The sequence below is a fragment of the Puntigrus tetrazona genome, chromosome 2, assembly GCF_018831695.1.
Source record: "Puntigrus tetrazona isolate hp1 chromosome 2, ASM1883169v1, whole genome shotgun sequence".
In the NCBI taxonomy this organism is placed as follows: Eukaryota; Metazoa; Chordata; class Actinopteri; order Cypriniformes; family Cyprinidae; genus Puntigrus; species Puntigrus tetrazona.
The window spans coordinates 10,324,518-10,344,399 of NC_056700.1; the positions used below are offsets into that span (position 1 = coordinate 10,324,518).

Consider the following 19,882-nt stretch of genomic DNA (forward strand, 5'->3'; position numbering starts at 1 on the left):
ACGAAGAGAAGTCCTGTTTATGGCACCGGAGAGAAGTCTGTTATTTTTACTGGAATTGTTGTTAACTCGCCACGCATGAAGGTCTCAGTTCGGGCTGAGCCCTTTTTTGTGTCATTTGTAAGCTCTGTCAGTGCGGGTTTCCTTCACAATCCAAAGACACATCTTATAACGTGCAATTAGAAAATACGCATTGTTCATTTCACGCTGACCTTACCAGGCTATACTACAGCAAACTAGCATAAACAAATTCGGAGAATCTTTAGCTTTGCTGTTAGTTTTCAGGGATGCTTATTCCACAGTGGACCCTTGGGAGTTCACTCACTTTCACTTTATCAAATCACCAATTTCAGACTTTTTTTGTAAGTGTCACTATTCTCTTGTAAAGCGTCTAAGGACACTGCGTCCCTCTGCCCCCTCGACGAACATTGACCTGACACACAGCGGTTAGGTGACTGAACTTCCGGTGAAGTCCACAGCCTCCTCTGTTCTGCGTGCGTGGCGAAGGCGGGACGCGTGACGTAGGCCGGCTGGAGCTCGAGGTGTTTATTGTTCCTTCCCGTCGAAGAGAGAAAAGGGCTGGCTTTACGGAGGCATATATCACACACATTTTCCCTGCGGTTTTAGCTTCAGGAGCCATTTTAGTAAGGCCGAGACAGGTTAATACGGGACCGGTTGGCCATGGCGTACGCGTATCTCTTCAAATACATCATAATCGGAGACACGGGTAAGCAGCGACGGCGAGCCTCTTATTTCCGCAGTGCTGGAGTCAATGACGTGGTTCAAGCAGAGGCGCGAGGGGTGGGAGGACTGACAGCCTGTTTTTCTCTGCCTTTCTCTCCCGACTGCCTCATTAGCTCTTAGCCTTAGTGTTATCGCATACGTAAAGTCGTTTCCTAAGCGTGTGCTTCGTGTCACGGCAGCGGTGCGCGGTTCTAAGGCTGTCACGGTCTTTTGTTTTCGGCTCTGGGTGGGGGGAGCTAGCAGGCAAGCTAACCGCTGCTTCACATCAGCTGTCTGCCTCAATAACAACAGCATCCTTGCTTTCTATTAGCATGACATGTAGAGCGAGACAGCAACGTGCTGTGTACGTGTCAGTGCTTCTAGCCAAAGTGTTCTTTTGCTTTGCATACATCTTTTTTTCGCCCAACTAAAGGCCACAACAGCCCGGCTAATGTTAGTTAGCCAACATCGCTAGCAGCTATTTACTCTTTTCTGAAAATGGCGTTAGCTCATCAGAGGATAAACACGTTTAATAAGCAATTTCCCCTTTTTACTCCTCAAGTCTCACATTGGTCAATCAAGATCATATCATTTGTGTTTTGATGCTGGTAAGCCCGTATAATTGTGGCCTGCTAGTGTTCTCACCAGATTTCTGCCACTGTAGGCCTTTCCCCAAGAGATACGGCAACAGCAGAAATATATATTTCTTCCTTTTAAAAGTCTTAATCTGTCGTTCAATTCCGCACAGTTTTCTTTTTTACTGTGTTAATATTTTGCTAGACGACATAAATACATTAATATAATGCTAATGATGTTCAGTGCCAACCAGAATTGTTCATATGTTTTTTGCATCCAGTTCAGTCCAGGTTGAATCTTTGCTTTTGCTTTTTTTCAGACCTACTTTGTATTAAGTGTCTTTAACCAACCACACACTGAATTAACAATATGATACAATGCATTTATTACGCACACATGTTTTATTTTGCGCTTGTATTACAAAAAAATCACGATATACTGTTGATGCTACCAGTACCCATAAACCAATATATTACATAAAACATCTCTCTTTATATATAGATAGATGGATAGATAGACTAGATAGATGTGCACTTAATATAAAGTAGAACTGGGCCTTTTTCCACCAAATGATGAATTTTTGTCTTCCCCCACATATGCTCAGTCTTTTTCTACGTTGCTAAGGACTAAGATTAAACTGCAGGACTAATGTTGTGTTCAGGATTTTGTTGCACTGAAACCTACAGCATCAAAATCATCTTAAGGAAGACTCTTTTCTTGGTGTATTTAAATGCATCTTAAAACTGGGGTCTTTTGTGCTGCATATGTAACCTTTAACAAGCTTTTCATCCACAGAATACTGGGTAGGATTGCTTTGTTTACTGAAGCCTCTTTCCTGCCTCCTGTGGAGACGCACTGTAGAGGTGGTGCTCAACGTTTTTTGGAAAACTGTACAAAGTTTTATAATTTTCTTTACAAACTGTGTCTGCCAGTCTGAGTTTGTTCAGAATGTCACTGCTAAAATAAATGAGTTAAGCAGTAGTTCACACAGAAATTAAAATTCGTCCTCGTGGCGTTTTAGACCTCTATGACTTTCTTCTGTGGAACGTAAAAGAAGATATTTAGAAATAAAACAGTTTTGGAGATCATTGACTTCTGTTGTATGACTAAAAACACAAGGGCTTTCTTAGAATAATTTTATGTTCCACAGAAGAATGTCAGTCAAAGATTTGGAACAAGATGAGGGTGAGTAATTTTTTGGCAAAATTGTATTTTTTTTTTCAGGGTGGAGTGTCCATTTAATCTTAACGACTATGCCCTGGTACAGGTTGTGCCATAACATCTGATGTTATGAAGCCACTAACATTTTACCTAACTTGACACTTCTAGAGTGATCGGGTTCTTCCTTTTTCATCAGGCCTTGAATTGTGTACAAAAACAGCCATTATGAACTCTTCAATCCCTAATGCATTTCACATAACGCTGAACAGCAGAGCAACTGGCTTTGTGTAGTTCACTTTTAGGCAGTTGTGGTTGTAAAAGTGATGTGTAAACAGGCTTATGCCTTTGCATGTTGCTCAACCCGGGTCAGATGATGCTCATCTGCAACTTGATCTAGCTGGTCGTTATAAGGCATCATGAGATTGCATTTAGCCTGTTCTGTGTTCATGCTTGAGGTGTAAGTTTGCAGTGTTTAATGCAAGAGGTGCAAGTTTAAAACTGGCACAAGGAGAGATTTTTACTGGATTTCTAGGACAAGCTACTTTTAATATTTGTATTGATCCATTCAGCTGACCGTTTTATTCAGTTACCTACAACTGAGACTAAAGTAAGTATATGTAACCCTGGACCACAAAACCAGCTTTAAGTTGCTGGGGTATATTTATAGCAATATTAAAAAATACATTGTATGCGTCAATGAATGCCAAAAGGATATTGAGTAAAGGATCATGTTACATGACGATATTTAGTGAATTTCTTACTGTAAATATATAAACTCTTTTTGATTAGTAATATGCATTGCTTAAAAGTTAAACAAAATGATTTACGTTTGTTTTTGTCCCCCTCCCATTTTTTTTTTTTTCACCCTAAGGTTCCAGATATCTAAATAGATTTAACTCCAGATATTGTCCAGTCTTAACAAACCATATATCGATGGAAATCTTATTTAATCAGCTTTCAGATATAATAGTTTGAAAAATGTATTCTTATGATGGGTTTTGTGGTCCAGGGCCACAGATCTGATTGATTTCACAGATGTATCTGCAAGTAGTGATACTGTACAGTTAACTTGAACATTTTAGGTCTGTTCAAGTGCTAAGCAACAGACAGTGTTTTTTTTTTTTTTTTTTTAAAGTTTGCATGCATATATGCAAACTTGTTTTAACAAATAAAAGCAAAAGAATCTCCTCCCTATTAGTTTGATTTCAGTTGATGGCCATGACCACAGTGGCATAGATATAATATTAGATTAAGGTGATAGCATCCTGCTTGTACCAGATTATTTATAGTGTCACAGTTATTTACAAGAGGCTATACAACAGTCAGCAAGCCTATTATATGACACAATAGTTACTGTATTGTTTAGCATGTTGAGTGTAGTCTGCACATTGTAATTTTGTGAGTGTTGTGTTGTCTCCATGCATCTCTCTTGTGAGTGCTCTTTGAATGCTGCTTGTTTTCTTCTCAACGGCTGTTGCTCATGGTAACGCCTCCTCCTAATGTCATAAGCATTTAACCTGTTTGCGTATCAAGGCAGATCTTCTAATCTCATTTTGGGGGATGGGTTTATTTAGTTATGCTGGTAATATAAAATGTCTTGAACTGATGATTTTACATTAATTCGATTAAAGTAGTTCATTAAATATAGAATCACATTCAGGGAGTGGGAGGTATTTTGTTAATACGAAACAAGTATATAGTTTAAGTAGACAGGAAAAAATGCATTTTATATATTGCTTGTATGTTACACTGGAAATTGAATATAGCAGACGTCTTTGTTTTTGCTATCAGTCTGTCAGGTAATTGGTCTTCGACGCTGTATCATACTCATCTGCCCTGATGTGTCTCAATTTAATTATTTCTCTGATATTGATCTCCATGCATTAGTTATTTCTTTTTATTCTCGTTCATTTTAGCAGTAATAATGAGACGGTTTTACAATGGCTTTAATTAAACCCTGTATGTTTATGCACATTGTTAGGAAGGAAGATGAGAGTGGAAGGCCTATTCTACTCTCAAAACAGAAATAACCCTGTCACTTTTTGCAGTTTTTCAATTATAGCCTGAACAAATGGTTTTGATGTAATGGGATAGAGCAGATGTACAGGCCTGAGGCTAATTGTGGCTATTCACGTGTGACCCTCTGTGTTTGCTTTGCAGGTGTGGGGAAGTCGTGCCTATTATTACAGTTTACAGATAAGCGCTTTCAGCCAGTGCATGATCTCACTATCGGTAAGGCTCTTTTAACTTAACCACATATTCTCTCATTAATTAAAACAGCAGGAATGGGTCTCATTAGCACAGGAAGCAGACTGGTGCCAGTCTCCTTGAAGTGTTTTTGTAAGGAACCCTCTGTAAGCACATAATAATGAAATTTGTGGTGTGGATGAACGGGCTCTATCCACTCCATGGGTAAATAAATGTATTAAAAAATGTTTTTAATTACCATTCGATAAGGGTATTGTTTTATGTAGCCAATACTTTAAAATTACGTGTTGATTTAAATCTGAAGCGATGCGTTCAGTGCCCTGTGCTGTCGCATGAGTCACAAATCAAGCTCTATCTTTATTTGTCTCGACAGGTGTTGAATTCGGAGCGAGAATGATAACTATAGATGGCAAACAGATAAAACTTCAGATCTGGGATACGGTAAGATTAAAATCGTCTGATTCTTTTTATTTTTGGTGGACCTTTATTTGTGCTTTGATTTCTGTGGTTGAGGTCGGCCAGCCCTTAATAAATGATGCAAGTGTCACTATGGCTGATATGTGAACCTAACACAGTTAGAGACAGTGTTGTGGGAATCTGCATTTCCTGATTACTTAGATCTGGCCGTGCAAAAATGCTAATGCAGCAATACGACTGAGGCTGCTCGTGGGAGTTCAATTCCGCTGCCAGGTCGCTTTGAGCCGGTCACATGACATCGAACCTAAATGTCACGTGATTTATGACTCTAGAGACACAGGAAAATGATGCCATGACAATGCCACCTAAACAAAGTCCTGTTCAGTTTATTGGTAACTATAATGGACCGATTTCAACAAGTGCTCTCCCGAAATTATCAGCTGTAAGCAAGTTTAATGTGGAAAATATTTTTTTTGTTTGTTTTTGTCCGTTAGTGGTGAAAAGATGCTCCATGCAGCCAAATGTAGTAGCAACTTCAAACAGCAGGTTTCATCCACATGCTCTCTTTCTAAAGCCCTGGCCTACAAAGACATGCCAACAAACCTGATGTCATGTTCAGAATGATTTCCTGGGAGAAAATGTTTCTAACTGGTTAATTTTTATGCTATGGGCTGCTCACCTGGCCCTTTTTTTATGGTTTACAACACCTGTGGCTTTCACAGAACAGGTTGTGGTTTTTACAGGTTTGATTACCTTTAACTACCAGCCAATACGGTACGAAACCAAACTTATAATACAATTTAAGTGCTCTCTTTAGTCTGTATGTATCAAGTCTGCATTAACTTAATCAAATGTGATTAAAATATCTTAATCTTTTTTCTTTTTTGTGGTCACTTTTTTTAAATCAATTTAATTATTTAAAATATACATTTATTAAAAGGTCTGAAAGGTTTTGTATGTTTTCTATCCTTTTATTTCTGTGACTACAGCTGCAGCTCTTCATAGGGAATGACATTAAAATGAAATATTTCAGTGATTCACCCTGAGATATTGTATATTTTTTCTAAGCATTCCTTATAATTGAGTATGTTTGTTTTAAATGACAGAGCTCAAATAGTCTTAGATCGACATGGATCAGTGCTTTGCCAGCATGTATAAATGTTTGTACAGTATAACAGTCAATATTTTGACACATTCAGGAGCAGACTTGTATAAGAAATGCAGTTTTGAACAATGTTGACGAAAGATAAAAGTCCTAGCTACACATAAACATTTCGACCAGCAGAGGGAGACAACGTATCAATGATACTCAGTCCATGATCTTGTGGTCATGGCATCAACATTTGTTTTATACTTCAAAATGTCTTTTGGAAGAGCACATGTACTTTTTAAAAACGTATTAAGAGATACAGCGGTTCTTTATTTTAATGATGTCTCTGCTCAAGTTAAAAGAAGGCATGTTAAACATTAAATAAGATGTTTTCCTTATTATAGGCAGTTTGCGTGGGTGAGGCTATCTTATGAAAAATCCAGAGTCTGGATAATTAGGGGTAATCACGCAGTGGTGGTTCAGTGTGGTTTTGTTGCGATGATGTCACCTAGACGTTAGCGTGTCTTTAAATGCACCGTAAATAATTTATTTCAAGGTTATTTCAACAAGCTGCGTAATAAAGCTAGGGAAGATGGGGGGAGTGTTGGATGAAGTAACAGGAGAAATCTGCATGTCTGGCCTTCCTGTAACCTTTCACTCCAGCAGATGGCAGGCATAACGGTGTCATTCATCATTTATTCACAATGGGCTCCATTAACTCTAATGTTAACAGCTGCCCCGGGGAATGGGTTATTGAATTCAAATACGTGCTCCTGGCTTATTTGCCTGCTGTCAAAGGGACTGGGTTGACCAGAGGCCATCTTACACTGTGACACGCCAATGAACAGAGGCCGGCGGAGTGGACCAGCGTCACGCTCTGGAGAAGCATTGTGGGATGGAGAGGAGATACTGTGGTCTTTCAGAGCTGGAGTTCCCAGGGCAACAGCAGCCTGGAGGGACCGTGGTGAAGACGGTTTCCGCACAGAGTGAAGATGCAACATACCCAATGGACATTGTTCCTTGTAAACAGGCTTTTACTAGTGGTGTAATCCGTGTCTGTGTGTATTTCAGGCCGGACAGGAGTCCTTCCGCTCGATCACCAGGTCCTACTACAGAGGTGCAGCTGGGGCTCTGCTAGTTTATGACATCACAAGGTGAGACCCAACTCGCACGGCTCTCATATTTCTGTTCTGCTCCATTGCTTTACTATCTTGTTTACTCTTGATTGAATGCTTCACTTTAAGGGTTGTGCACTGCTTGTTCGTTATTGTTTTTTTTTTAATTTAGTTTGTGGATGTTTGTTATATTTGCAGAAGGGACACCTTTAACCACTTGACAACCTGGTTAGAAGATGCTCGTCAACATTCCAACTCTAACATGGTCATTATGCTCATCGGAAATAAAAGGTCTGTGTACTGCATTTGAATATTTATATTTTTATTATATGGTACACAATGATATAAATGTATTTTTTTGGCTGTAACAATTTAGTTGCAGCACAGGACATGAGAAATGAGAGGAGAGAGTACAGAGCGTTTCTAAAATCACTGAGTCTAATGCTGCAGATTACACCACATTTACTCAGTTTAGGTTTTCCATTTTTAATATATTTTCCATTGACATGGCTTTTTGAGGAGATTTTTTTGCTCCATCTCGAATATTAATTTGGTAATTTGGTCAGATATCAGCAGATTCATTTGCTATTGATAAGTAATGTGCCATAAATGCTACATTACTTTTCAAACGTATGTCTTTTTTTTTTTTTATTTATCACAAAAATATTAAGCTGTTTTTAGCATTGTTTGTAATAAATGAATTTCTTGAAGATCAAATCAACGTATTTGTGTCATGTGACAATGAAGATTTGAGTAATAGCTGATAAATTAAGCCATGACTGAAATTTAAATAAATAAATAACATTTTTGAGTATTAAAATTTTTCACAATAGTATTATTTTACTGCATTACTAATCAAATAAGCCTTGGTGAGTTTAAGTGACTTTCAGAAACAAACAAAATCTAAGGCCAAACTTTTGAATGCTAGGTTTTTCACTGCCTGGTGTAATCAAAATTCAAATTATTATTTTTTTTTTTCATGGCAGTGATTTGGAGTCACGGAGAGAGGTGAAGAAAGAGGAGGGTGAGGCCTTTGCCAGAGAACATGGACTGATCTTCATGGAAACTTCTGCAAAGACCGCATCAAACGTAGAAGAGGTAAAACGGCACTTGTGTGGCTCAGAAGTCTTCAGTGCTCGTGTCGTGATTTATGTTTGGCTTCTTGTGTGAAAACACATGCACATACATGCATATAGATAACACCCCAGGGACACACAGTCTGGGAAGAAAAACATTCGGATCTCTACAGTGGAAGCCAAGAAGTTAAAGCAGGGCTTAGAGCCGGCTTTAAAAGAATGGGGGTGTTAAATTGTGGAAGTCCCTCCCCCATCCTCCCACTAGAAGACGCCTCAATGATTAATTTGTCTCATTAGTGTCGTGTGAATTCTCCTGACCCTTCCCCCCCCCCCTTTATGACGTTTCAATCTCCTATTTAAGGTTCATGCATATTCATAGATTCGCTGCCACACACACATGCACGGATATGAGCGCACACATCTGCGGCACTCGTTCAGCCATCTCTTTCTCTCTCAGTGGTAATTGAGCCACAGAGGACTGATTGCTCTGGAGAGCTGAGAGGCAGTTGCACCAAAAAAGCAAAGCTGCTCTGTTAATTAGGCTACAAAGTGCCAGTAGCAGGGCTTAACACTTTAAAGGTGAGCCATGCACACGGCCATGTTTATTTTCTCTGGGTGACCAATGTGTGCTCCGTTCCAATAATAATACACATCACTTTCAGCCAGATGGGGGCACCAGCCATCAATGCTACTAACTCCGACTCTTTGAAAATGTCAGGCTGATCTAATTTATTCATGAATTATATTGATTCCAGTATGCGGTATTGTTTTGTGTCCAATATTGGCTGTGTTTTGCATTGGTCTCGTTGGGGTTCTGTTTGAGTTTATCAGCTTAAGCAGCTGAAGGATGGCATTTTAATCACGAGGATAACATATGGCTCTTTTTGTGTTTCAGGCATTTATCAACACGGCCAAGGAAATTTATGAAAAGATCCAGGAGGGAGTCTTTGATATAAACAATGAGGTAACCCATATGACAAGGAAGCACATTCTTTGTTTGCTGTTACAAGTTAAAAATAATTGGGTCAAGAGGACTTCCTGTAGCATTACACTGAAATCCATTATGTATGGTTTGGTGGTTAGATTCTGAAATGGGGAAACTAGCAAGCCTGAGCTGAAAGTTTTATATACTGAGACGATTAACCAATAAAAAGTAAACTCCAATGTTGTGAAATTCTTAGGTTGGACTATTAGTTAATCCAAACGTATTCACAATTTGGGTGATAATAGTACGTGGAACTAAACTGCTAATATGTCACGCTTAATTGTTTTTCATAAAGAAAATTGGTTTAATAAAAGGGTAAAATCATATACTAGAGTCTCACATTGGATGCACTGTGCACTGTGGTGACGTTTTCCCACAGTAGCCACATTGTTGTCCTCAAATCTATGCAAATTCAGATGTAATGGCAATGAAGCATAGCAGTTATTATAATACCAGTTTGCATGTGATTGCAAGCATTGTAACAGCCGCTAAAATGTTCAGAAATGTAATGGTAGTGCATACTTATACAATTACAAATGCGTGTAGAACTGAAGTGAGAGGAAGGAGCTGGATGATTACTTACCAGGAACGCAGATGTACTCTAGGGAAAGCTCCACACAAGCCCTCCGGCCCTTCAGTTTCTCTTTATTGGCCTGTAGCCAAAAACGTAAATTCCTCACTTCTTGTAAGTTATGGCCAGTTTGATGGAGGTGAGCCCACTGCAGCTATTTTACTGCAGTAGTAGGAAAAGGTTTTTTTGTTTTTTTTTTAAGTAGAGTCCAAACCGCATCAGCTGATAGAGATCCTGGCCAGGAACCTCAAGGCTCACATGTGAGCTCACCCCAGATCACTATAAATCAGATTTGGCGCAATGTAGTTTCCTGAGAATGTTAGAAAAGTGCAGCCTCGCTACGGCGTGACGGTTTTGAACGCGAGCCCGCTTAAGGGAAAAGTTGGCACGGAGAGACCTTTGTGTGATGAATGAAAGTGCCACCAGCTTGGGTGTGTGTGTGTGTGTGTTTTTAAAGCTCTGGCAGGTTTCCCTGCATCTCTGTGTTACCGCTGGAATAACACTCCAGAGGTTCTCCCGCCTCAGCGCTGACAAAAGCGGCCCGCTAATTCAGGCCTACAGGGGCTGGTATTTTCTGCATAATACAGCGTTATGTGACAGTACTAAATCACCATCATTTCACATGAGCTCTTTTAACTTTTGTGAGGTCTTGTCATCTGAAATGGAAATGAGGGTTTAGGTGTCTCACGCGTTTTTTTATTTGTGTTCGCAGGCTAACGGCATCAAGATTGGACCCCAGCATGCTGCCACCAACTCTACGATGGGCGGCAGTCAGGGAGGACAGCAAGCCGGAGGGGGCTGTTGCTGAGCACTACCCTTTACCCCCCAGTCACCTCCACGTCCCCCTCCGCCCCTTACGTTTCTACTGGACTGGTCGGGCTCACTAACATTTTCTTAACCTCCCACAGCCCAGGCCCCGGATTCAAATCATATGTTAGATGGCTGTCCAAAACGATACAACAAAAAAAAAAAATATTTATAAAGTCCAGGTCCTCTTCAAACCTCCTGACAAACTCCTGAAGCCTGTTTGGGCTACAGCAGACATTATATGGTTACTAGTAAAGAAAAAGACAGGAGCTTTGGAGTAATTATGGTAAATATATTCATGTTTGTTTCTCAGCAAGTTGTCTTTTTTTTCTTTTTTTTTTTTTTTGCCCATTTGACTTCAAGCTGAACTGTATTAAACACTACAAAGTCATCTATAGTATTTTAATCAGTTTATGTGGGCGAATTCAATGAAAACTGTGGTGAACCCTGAAGTCAAAATAAAAGGAACGTAGAAGCTGGTCTAAAAAAGGAACAGCTGTTATCAAAGTGAAGAAGTTAAAAGAAGAAGAAAAAAGCAGGACTGTTTTAAATCTGTATTTATCATTCACATTCTGTATATATAGTTATCATTTCTTGCTTTGGTGTACGTTGACCGAGCTAGAATTCTGTACTGAATTTGCTTAAAATTCTATACTGTATGAATAGAGCTTGAAACTGCAGCAGTATTGCGATATTTCCAAAACGCTTCGACACCATTTTAAGGTAATCTTTTACTTCATTTATTTTTTAGTTTGGTCCTGCCATCTGCCTTGACTCCTCGTATCCGTGCCCCCAATCCTCCTCACTGTATAGAAACTCTGGCTCTATATTCCTATTTTAATGCCAAAATTGTGTTTACCTGTGTTCTAAAATCATGGCTCCAGATATGGATCACATCTTCAGAACTAGATCTGCTGTTTGCCTTAAAAGATTTTGGGACTTCAACAAAAAAAAAAGAAATAAAATAAAACAAATAAATAACAACATATTCATGTTACACAGGATCATTTCAGTAATTACGTGCAATTATATATTGCATATGATAACGCTAGACTCACTTATCCATTAGACAGACACTCACGCATACATGCCTATACCTATATATCCATACAAGTCGTCACATATGCATGCGTTTGTATGCATATAAATATATCTTTTTTTTTTCTCTCTCGTTTCTTCAAAGTTAATTTTCTCCAATGCAGTCCGCTGTGTAAAGTCCGTGCAGATCCACATTAATTTAGGTGTCTGAGTGATTGTGTAAAGACTTGCTTTCTCTTGGCACTATGTTGTTAATAGATATATGGTGAACATCTTGTCTGTTGTGAAAGGGGTGTGATAAAGCCAAACCTGGAGTAACTTTGTGACCCTCGACTTTATTTGCTGTGTTCTCAAATTAAATGCTATCACGAAAAAAATATAATAAAACCTTCTAAACTCAGTTTGCTTGTGTTTTTGTGTGTGACGGTGCTAGTTTTGTAGTGGTTGCATACTACAAAAACTATCCGATAAAATGTATATTTACCGTTTTCTTGGTAGTAATGTTTTTTTTTAGCATAGAAAACGAGCTGAAGTGAAATTATCTGATAATGCAACATATAACCACAACTTTTAACAACAAAGCATTGTATGTGTGATGGCGCCAGAGGAATGCCACAACCCATGCATGTTTACGTGCATATAGATCTGACGTAAAGATCAAGGGCAGGCCTGAACATCCGGGATACCACCGCCAACAGGGATTGGCTGGTTAACGAGACAGGTAAATTCCGCTTGTATATGTGTGGCTCGGATAATTGTTCCAATAATTGTAAAGTTGTGCATGGAAAAGCAACCACAACATATTATTTGTCGTGTTTAGTTCTTTTAACTGTTAAAGAAATTATTCACAGAAGTCCAGTAAAAGAAATCGAAACGCTATGGGCACACATTTGTTTATATTTAACAGCTGCTCTGTCAGCACACAAACGTGTTTTAAAATTTAAAACACAAAATCAGATATCACGGTTTCATAATTACGCACAATGTTCTTTCATCTATTATGTTAGACAAAGCGAGGTATATTATAACGTTATAAAGTTTCTCGAAATCCTGAATGAACATTTTTTAATAATTTGTCAACGAAAGACCGTATTATCGAAACCATACGTTTCGCAAAAATGTTTATAAAGACCTGGAAAGTAAAAGAAAAAAAAGGCACTTGCGTCACAGCCCGGCGAGGTCACTCACGCGCACGCATGTTTATCCAGCAAGTCATGCACGCGCCCCCTGTCTGTGGAAGGTGAGCGAGCGCGAGAGTCTAGAGGAGAGGACACGAGCCTGGATCGATCGGATTAAACTCGAATTGAGTGAAATTAACACAAAGGAGAGAAGCAGAGTCGGCGAGGACGGGACGCTGAGACGCCGACTTCACCGAAACAATTTGAATTTCGACAGTTATTCGCTTATTTATACGGATTTTCGGGATATACGAAGAGGAGTTAATTGGTGAAAACCCTAAACTGACCCGCGTTGAGTAGGGTAAGGAATCGCCTTTCTTTCTAACGATACAATACGAATCCACCAACTTTACCGGTCGCACACAAACTTATTAGATGGTTTCAAACGTTTTTACCGTTGTTGTACAAATATAGCCGTACTTTCATTGTGCGAAAAGTATTTTTGAGCGTACATTTAACTTGTTTTCTACCACGGTGGTACCCGCGGTATAAACAGTGTTTTAAAACGGCGAAAAGTTATTTTGATTAAAACCTTCACAGAGAAAACAGAAGCCGCACGCTGGATTTTCCGTTTCTTTGTATTTTAACTTATCGAAGAATCTCAAAGTAGCTCGAGCACATGCTAACGTTAGCTCGTTTAGCTCACGCGCACTGCATTGTATAGAGCCGCACTGATCCCTATAGGAGTGGATGCGAGAAATATGCTAGTTAAATTGCGTACACGCAGTTAATTCCCTTCAAGGTCTGAAACGACGCGTACATTCTTGATGACCTCCGCGAAACGCTCGAACATTTTTTTTTCTCAAAACCAAATAAAGTGAGCGTTCGTTAGCAAGCTAATTGTTGAGACACGAGGTGGTTTGAACGTAGAGGTGAGTCATTGGCCGAGCTGAACGAGGGAGATCCCCGACCCCTGGTATCAACAATTTCACTCGAAAATAGTTTTCAAGCGAACAAAACTGCACGTGAGGACAGCATCAAAGTTGCCGTGCTTGAGTTTTTCGCTCGAGACGCTGGACGATGCTCGAAATGGTATGTAGAAACAGAAAAGCGAGTCGGAAAGTGCGCTCGTCCGAAGGACAATATAGGTACCGGGGAAGGTTGCTTGAGGCCAGATGGTCATTCCCTCGTTTCCCGTTTTTATTGGTTTATACGAATTGGTATATCTCTGGTGTGATTTACTAAAAAAAATAATTCGTAGATGTGGCTTGTTTTCTGGGCCGGGGGAATGTTGTAATTTGTGTCGTTTGGTCTGCTGAGAGAAGTGCGCTGGAGAGGCAGGCGTGCGCAGAGGTAATTAGCTGCTTGGAAGTGGCCGATCTGCTGTGGGAGAGACGGACAGCGTCGACTTCATTGTCTCACAACAAGCTAACTAGCTAGCTGGACACAACTCGTCTCACATTTCTTTTGTCCCCTTTGCCCCTCAACAGGTAGACGGCTTTTAAATGGAGGAGGAGGGGGGCTCGGACGACACTTTATTTAAGGGGAACTGAAAAATTCACCTGGTTTATTATTGGACGCGTTTCCGTGTTTTTTAAAAGTTTCCGATTTTGTTTATCTCGTGCTTTGCGCGACGTCGAACGGGTTTTTGTGTGCAGTATTTATATTAAAGCCTCAGACGAAACTCGAAAAGCACCTGCTTCGTTCACAACGTTGTGAAAATTATAAAAGCAATTTATATAATATGTTCGGTATTGTTTTGATGTCCCTTTAACGCGCGTCCTTATTTTGTCGTATAAATGAACTTTTATGTATATGCCTGTAGTTATTTAAGTTAAGAAAAAACTATTCCACCTAACAATCTAACAAAGAACCGTTTGAAGATAGTAATGTCGTTTGTGCTGCCTCTCAAGTCTTTAACCTAAGATGGCAGCTTTTAATGTGTGTCGGTCCACTCTGAGCTGATATGAAGCCGGTATGGCGGAGCAGATGTGAGATTGCTTTGTAGTCGCTTTAGGCTTTTCATCTCGCTTGCCTTTTCTTGTGGTTGCCGGGGCTTGTTCACTAGTTGCATCAAATCGAAAAGTCAAGTGCCGGTTCCTCTTTTGTCCCCAGAGAAAAGTTTGAATCCAACACGTTGCTCCAGTACACATTTCGTATCTAGTACAAAGTCGCTTACAGCGCATAAGTTCGCCCTTATCAAAATACTGGAGTGATTTCAGAGAAAACATTATTTGCGTGAGTTACACAAGCTTCAGATTTGCAGTTCACGTTCAGAGAAATTCTAATCGATCTAGAATGGTTCACTTTTTTTATTGAGCTAACTGGATAGCAACTTAGTTCTCATAACCAGTTTTTAACACTTTAAACAAACGATATGGATGTTTTAATCTCGTTTTAGTGATGTATCAGCCAAATTTCATTTTTTGGCTTTAATTCGACATAAAATATTGTAGCTTTGTGACAGTGCAAGTATGATGGCATATATTTGCTGAATGTAGATTATAATCATTTATGTTCACTGTCTAATATATATATATATATATATATATATATATATATATATATATATATATATATATATATATATATATATATATATATATAATAACCTATTCAAATATCTGTGGATTCATGTCTTTGGTATGTGAATGAATAAAACTTTGAAAAGTCATCCGTGAGACTTAATACAATGAACATGAAAATCGATCCCATAGTTGTATGTAGTGCAACAACGATCAAATTTATAGTTTTGCAATTTTTACATGTGTGCAAATCGTCCTGGTGCTAACTAGCCAGTGACTGGCTGTGACAAACCTAGAGGACCGCTTTAGATATGGGTCAGGCAACCCCTGCATTGACACATGTGCACACAAACACTGGTATTGGACGGCACTTTCAAGGCTGGTATTTTAGTTATCTGACAACATGCTTTCAATCTATGCCAGGGACAGCACTGCTGTGTGCAGGCCCTTTCCCTCCAACCCCCTCCTCTCTAGCCGTGGGTTAGCAGGAGGGCTGCAGTGGCCTGTTGTGCTGCAAAACAAGCAGGCTTTTTTCCCCTCCTCGCTGACCATCCCCCTCTTCCCTGCCACACAGAAGATGGAGGAAGAGTTTCAGATGAATAGCTCGGAATGGATGAGTCTTCTAATATTCAAATGAGGGCTGCTGGACTTAAAGGCTGAAGCTGTCTCAGTGAGTTTAGATGTTTAAGTTTTCTAAATTGAGGGACTTGCTGAATGCAATTCTCCAAGGCAATACCTCATTTTTTCCCATAAAGTTATAAACTATTTTATGTTTTTTTTGTATGAGCAGGAAATAAAGTGGTGAAAATAATGTAGAAAAAGAAATCTACACTCTGTCATCTGAGCTTCACTGTCAGTATTTTATCAGACCTTTCAAAATATCTATAGACGCTTTCATAATCACATCCGCTGTTAATATCGCCGTGAATGCAATTCATGCACGTTTTTTGTGCCATTTCCCCATTTTTTTGTCTGTGTGTGTGTTAAACAAAGCAGCCTTTTTCCACTCGTATAACTACTTGCTGCTTGCTCCACATTCTCAGAATCCTGAGGCTTTTTGGTAGCAGATTTAATGTAGTAATTCCCTTCAGGTCACTTTTATGTCCCATGTGGCTACAGGCAGTCATCAGAGCCTCAGGATATACAACCTTAAAATCATCAGCCCTGAGGGAATATCAAAATGACTTTTAAACACTAATGTTGACATGACAACTCATGAGATCAAGTTTTTTCCGCATTTTAGTATTTTTATTATTATATGTCTTATATACTCACCAAGACTGTTTATTTGAATTCGTTTTATTTGCAGGTTTTTTATATATATATATATGTATGTATGTATATGTGTATATATATATGTATATGTGTATATATATATATATGTGTATGTATATATATATATGTGTATATATATGTGTATATATATATGTATATGTATATATATGTATATATATATATATATATATATGTATATATATGTATGTATGTATTTTTTGTGAAATGTTAATTTTAACTATTTTCATATTTCTAAAAAAAATGTATAACATTCAAGACAAAGCTAAATTTTCTGTAATCTAATCTAGACACAATTCTTCTAGCATGTTGATTTGGTGCTTGAGAAACTTTCCTTAGTTGCGCTTATAATTTTTTAAAGTGTTTTTTTTTTTTCTCTCTCAGAATAGAACGTTTAAAATAACTTATTTTAAGTAGCAATCTTTTGTAACGTTTAAATATCTTTCTGTCAGTCTGATTACTTAATGCAGACTTGTTGAATAAAAGTATTCAATTCAACGAATCACCTTCAGAAAATGGATCTAGTTAAGCTTCCTCAGTATTATGCTCGTGTCATGGTTGTGATTGTGTTTTAAAGGCTTTAACTGTCTTCTGCTAGAGGAACAGTGAAGCGTCTTGCCCCAGTTGACCCTCCTGCAGGTCCTCAGCTGGTACGCAGACAAGTGCCGGAGGCAGACTGGGTGACAGCAGGTCTGGAAGTGAAGGTCAAAGTTCTCTCTTCCTCTTTTTTTTTTTTTTTTTTTTTTTCCCAAATCCTCCAGAGTCTGCGACTTTTAGCACACGCAAGCTCTTGTCTTCATCCGTGCCACTGAAATGCTGCAGTCTTACCAACCCTTCTAACAGGAACTGTTTAAATCTGGGGTGAAATGAGTGTTGCGTTACATCATAGCATGCACAGAGAACGCACTAAACATGCTTTCCCTTAACAAGTTTTCAACCCCTTTTGGGTGAGCTTGCACAACACAGCAAGAAAGAAACAAAGGAGTTTTTTTTATTTTTTTAAATTATTATTACAGCAGCATTGAGTAAAAGCATTAGTTCACGCAAATGGAACAGCTCTACGGACCTAAGCCCTGCTCGCTCTCCAGCTACCCACCCGTCGCATCCTGTGTCACCCTCACACTGTCTTTGTGCTCAGTTACTCTCCAGATACACCCCCTTCAAACCCCCGTCCATGCATATAATGTGGAGAAGAACCGATATAAATTATGCCCAGCTGCATTTAGAGCTTCTAGTGGGGGTTGTTGAAGAGGAGAATAAAATAAAAGGAATGCTGCTGGAGAGCATTTGTGCAAGGAGTTTGTTTTGAGTGCAGCCCCTCCTTTTTGCTATGATGCACACCTCGTATGTTAAGCTTAAGCCCAAGAGACGAACCACAGGTGGCCATAGACCTGCCCTCTCTTAACAGGGTTTTAAAGCTCCCTGTGAAATGGGAAAATTGGGGAGGTAGGATTGGTTAATCAGTGACTTGCTTGCCGAGTGCATTAAAGAGACTGTCGGTGTTAATGACTGCAATCACACGCACTTGGTGGGCCTTTCCTCCCCCACTTTTTTTTTTTTTTTCCCTTTAGTCTTTTTTTTTTGTGCTAGTATCACTGTGCATTGCTCTTTTGGCAAGGCCATGTTGGTTGGTTTGGTTTCAGGAAAAAAAACAATGCGGGTTGGTGCTCTGACACAGATGGCTGAAAACCGGCTCAGACTGCTTTTGTTTATTGCTCTTGTCAAAAGATTGTTGAATGATGAATGAAAGATAGTGTGAACCTGTTCACCTTTATAAACGTGACTTTGCATCTCGGAGATAATGTTTTATTTCACACATTACAAGGCATTGAACTAACTTTTGTTGTCGTTGTTGTTGCTTTTAGTTAACCAGATCTTCAGTATGATTCTATATATGGACACCTTCAGTGTAACATTCTTGCAAGATGGAAAGAATGTCAGTGCGACCTATAATGTTCATCAAATATGTATTCATAGTATAAGGCTTCATCAAACATTAATACCAAATTTGTTTGTCCCGTGAATACCACATGCTCCTCTATATTTTGTATGAGGTGCATCTATAACCTCAGTGAGCAATTCATGTAGCCAGAGTGATGTCAGATAATCACTTAACAGTGTGACTGATTGGCTTTCTCAGATATTGTGTAACTTAACAGTTATGAAACTGATTTTGAAAATGATAGCGAGTTGCATGAATCCCTTTCTTTCGCATGTAGGCAGCAAGAGAAGTCTGTCTGATTGATACTAGTTTAGAACTGTATTCATCTTGTGTACCTTGTTGTTATGGTCTCAGTAATTATAATTGGATGCAAGATTAAGTAGACAGTATTCTGTAGGTATCTTAAGAAGTTAATGCTTGAGTCCATCTGAAAACAGCTCATTTTTTGTTACTAACAAACCAAGATAATTGAGCTTTTTGGCTAAACTTTGTCTATTATGAATGCACATTAAATAGACGACAGTTAATTCTTCTGGCTGCCTAGCTGTATGGTTGCTCAGAGATGGGTGTAAATAGCTTTCAAATGTGCTTGATTTTGCCCATATATACCAGAGTCCAAAAGAGAACATGAACACTAGCTTAAGCAAGAAGCTGCTGTACTTGTAACTGCTTGTGAAGTTGTTCATTGTCATTGGACTGAGGAGTTAAGTCTGAGTTGACCAGCAGATCACATGATCAGCACTGTGGCTCTTGAGAATGCTCCAGTTATGCTTTGCTAGCATGAGTTATTCTCATTGAGGGGTTGGGAATTGTGGCAATAACTTGCCCCTGAGTGGACCTTTATTCAGATTTATAATGCAGTACAGTTGTCTCATAGTAAACTACACTTTTCGCTTTTTTTCTGTCTTGACATTCTGAGTTATGATGTACCATTTTAAAACCGATTGACATTATAATTGTGTTATTCCTCATTTATAACAGCCTTAATATGGCAGGGCATGTTTTTAAAAGCCAAATTGTCTTTCCTTACAGAATTTTTGCTAACAAATCAAAAATGCCCCTGCTCCCCTAAGGGATCAAAATGCTATTTACTATTTCATAGATGGCGATTGTCTCTCTTTCTATAACTTGTCAAACTTCTAATTTTCCTAGACTAAAACAATTTTGAAACATCCAACACACATTTCTCTCTACTTTTACCTTTACATTAGTGAGACTGTTTTCATTAGGCTTTTATCTT

The 19,882-nt window shown here is 39.0% G+C and overlaps 3 protein-coding genes across 5 annotated transcripts in view; 2 read left to right on the forward strand and 1 right to left on the reverse strand.

The window, feature by feature from the left end:
* Window positions 1-19,882, reverse strand: part of tox (thymocyte selection-associated high mobility group box) — an 839,643-nt gene that overhangs the window by 101,187 nt on the left and 718,574 nt on the right. The window lies entirely within an intron of this gene.
* On the forward strand, window positions 541-12,164 carry rab2a (RAB2A, member RAS oncogene family). The gene is made up of 8 exons (XM_043259687.1): window positions 541-724; window positions 4,618-4,689; window positions 5,039-5,106; window positions 7,244-7,326; window positions 7,486-7,578; window positions 8,274-8,385; window positions 9,259-9,327; window positions 10,632-12,164. The coding sequence occupies exons 1-8, from the start codon at window positions 679-681 to the stop codon at window positions 10,725-10,727; spliced, it is 639 nt and encodes a 212-aa protein (XP_043115622.1). The 5' UTR covers window positions 541-678; the 3' UTR covers window positions 10,728-12,164.
* chd7 (chromodomain helicase DNA binding protein 7) overlaps window positions 13,006-19,882 on the forward strand; it is a 40,700-nt gene continuing 33,823 nt past the window's right edge. For 2 of the 3 annotated variants that reach the window (XM_043259223.1, XM_043259240.1), the window contains exon 1: window positions 13,006-13,243. The gene's annotated coding sequence lies outside the window, so the exon portion shown is untranslated. Of the gene's footprint in view, window positions 13,244-13,875; window positions 13,975-19,882 lie in introns of those variants that run through there. The other variant, XM_043259233.1, reaches the window with a different exon arrangement.

Excerpts from the sequence above, each read along its gene's own strand:
- rab2a (XM_043259687.1), top strand. The coding sequence starts at position 679 with ATGGCGTACGCGTATCTCTTCAAATACATCATAATCGGAGACACGG. Across the intron at positions 4,690-5,038 it reads AGTGCATGATCTCACTATCG|GTGTTGAATTCGGAGCGAGA; the intron begins GTAAGGCTCTTT and ends TTGTCTCGACAG. Across the intron at positions 5,107-7,243 it reads AACTTCAGATCTGGGATACG|GCCGGACAGGAGTCCTTCCG; the intron begins GTAAGATTAAAA and ends TGTGTATTTCAG.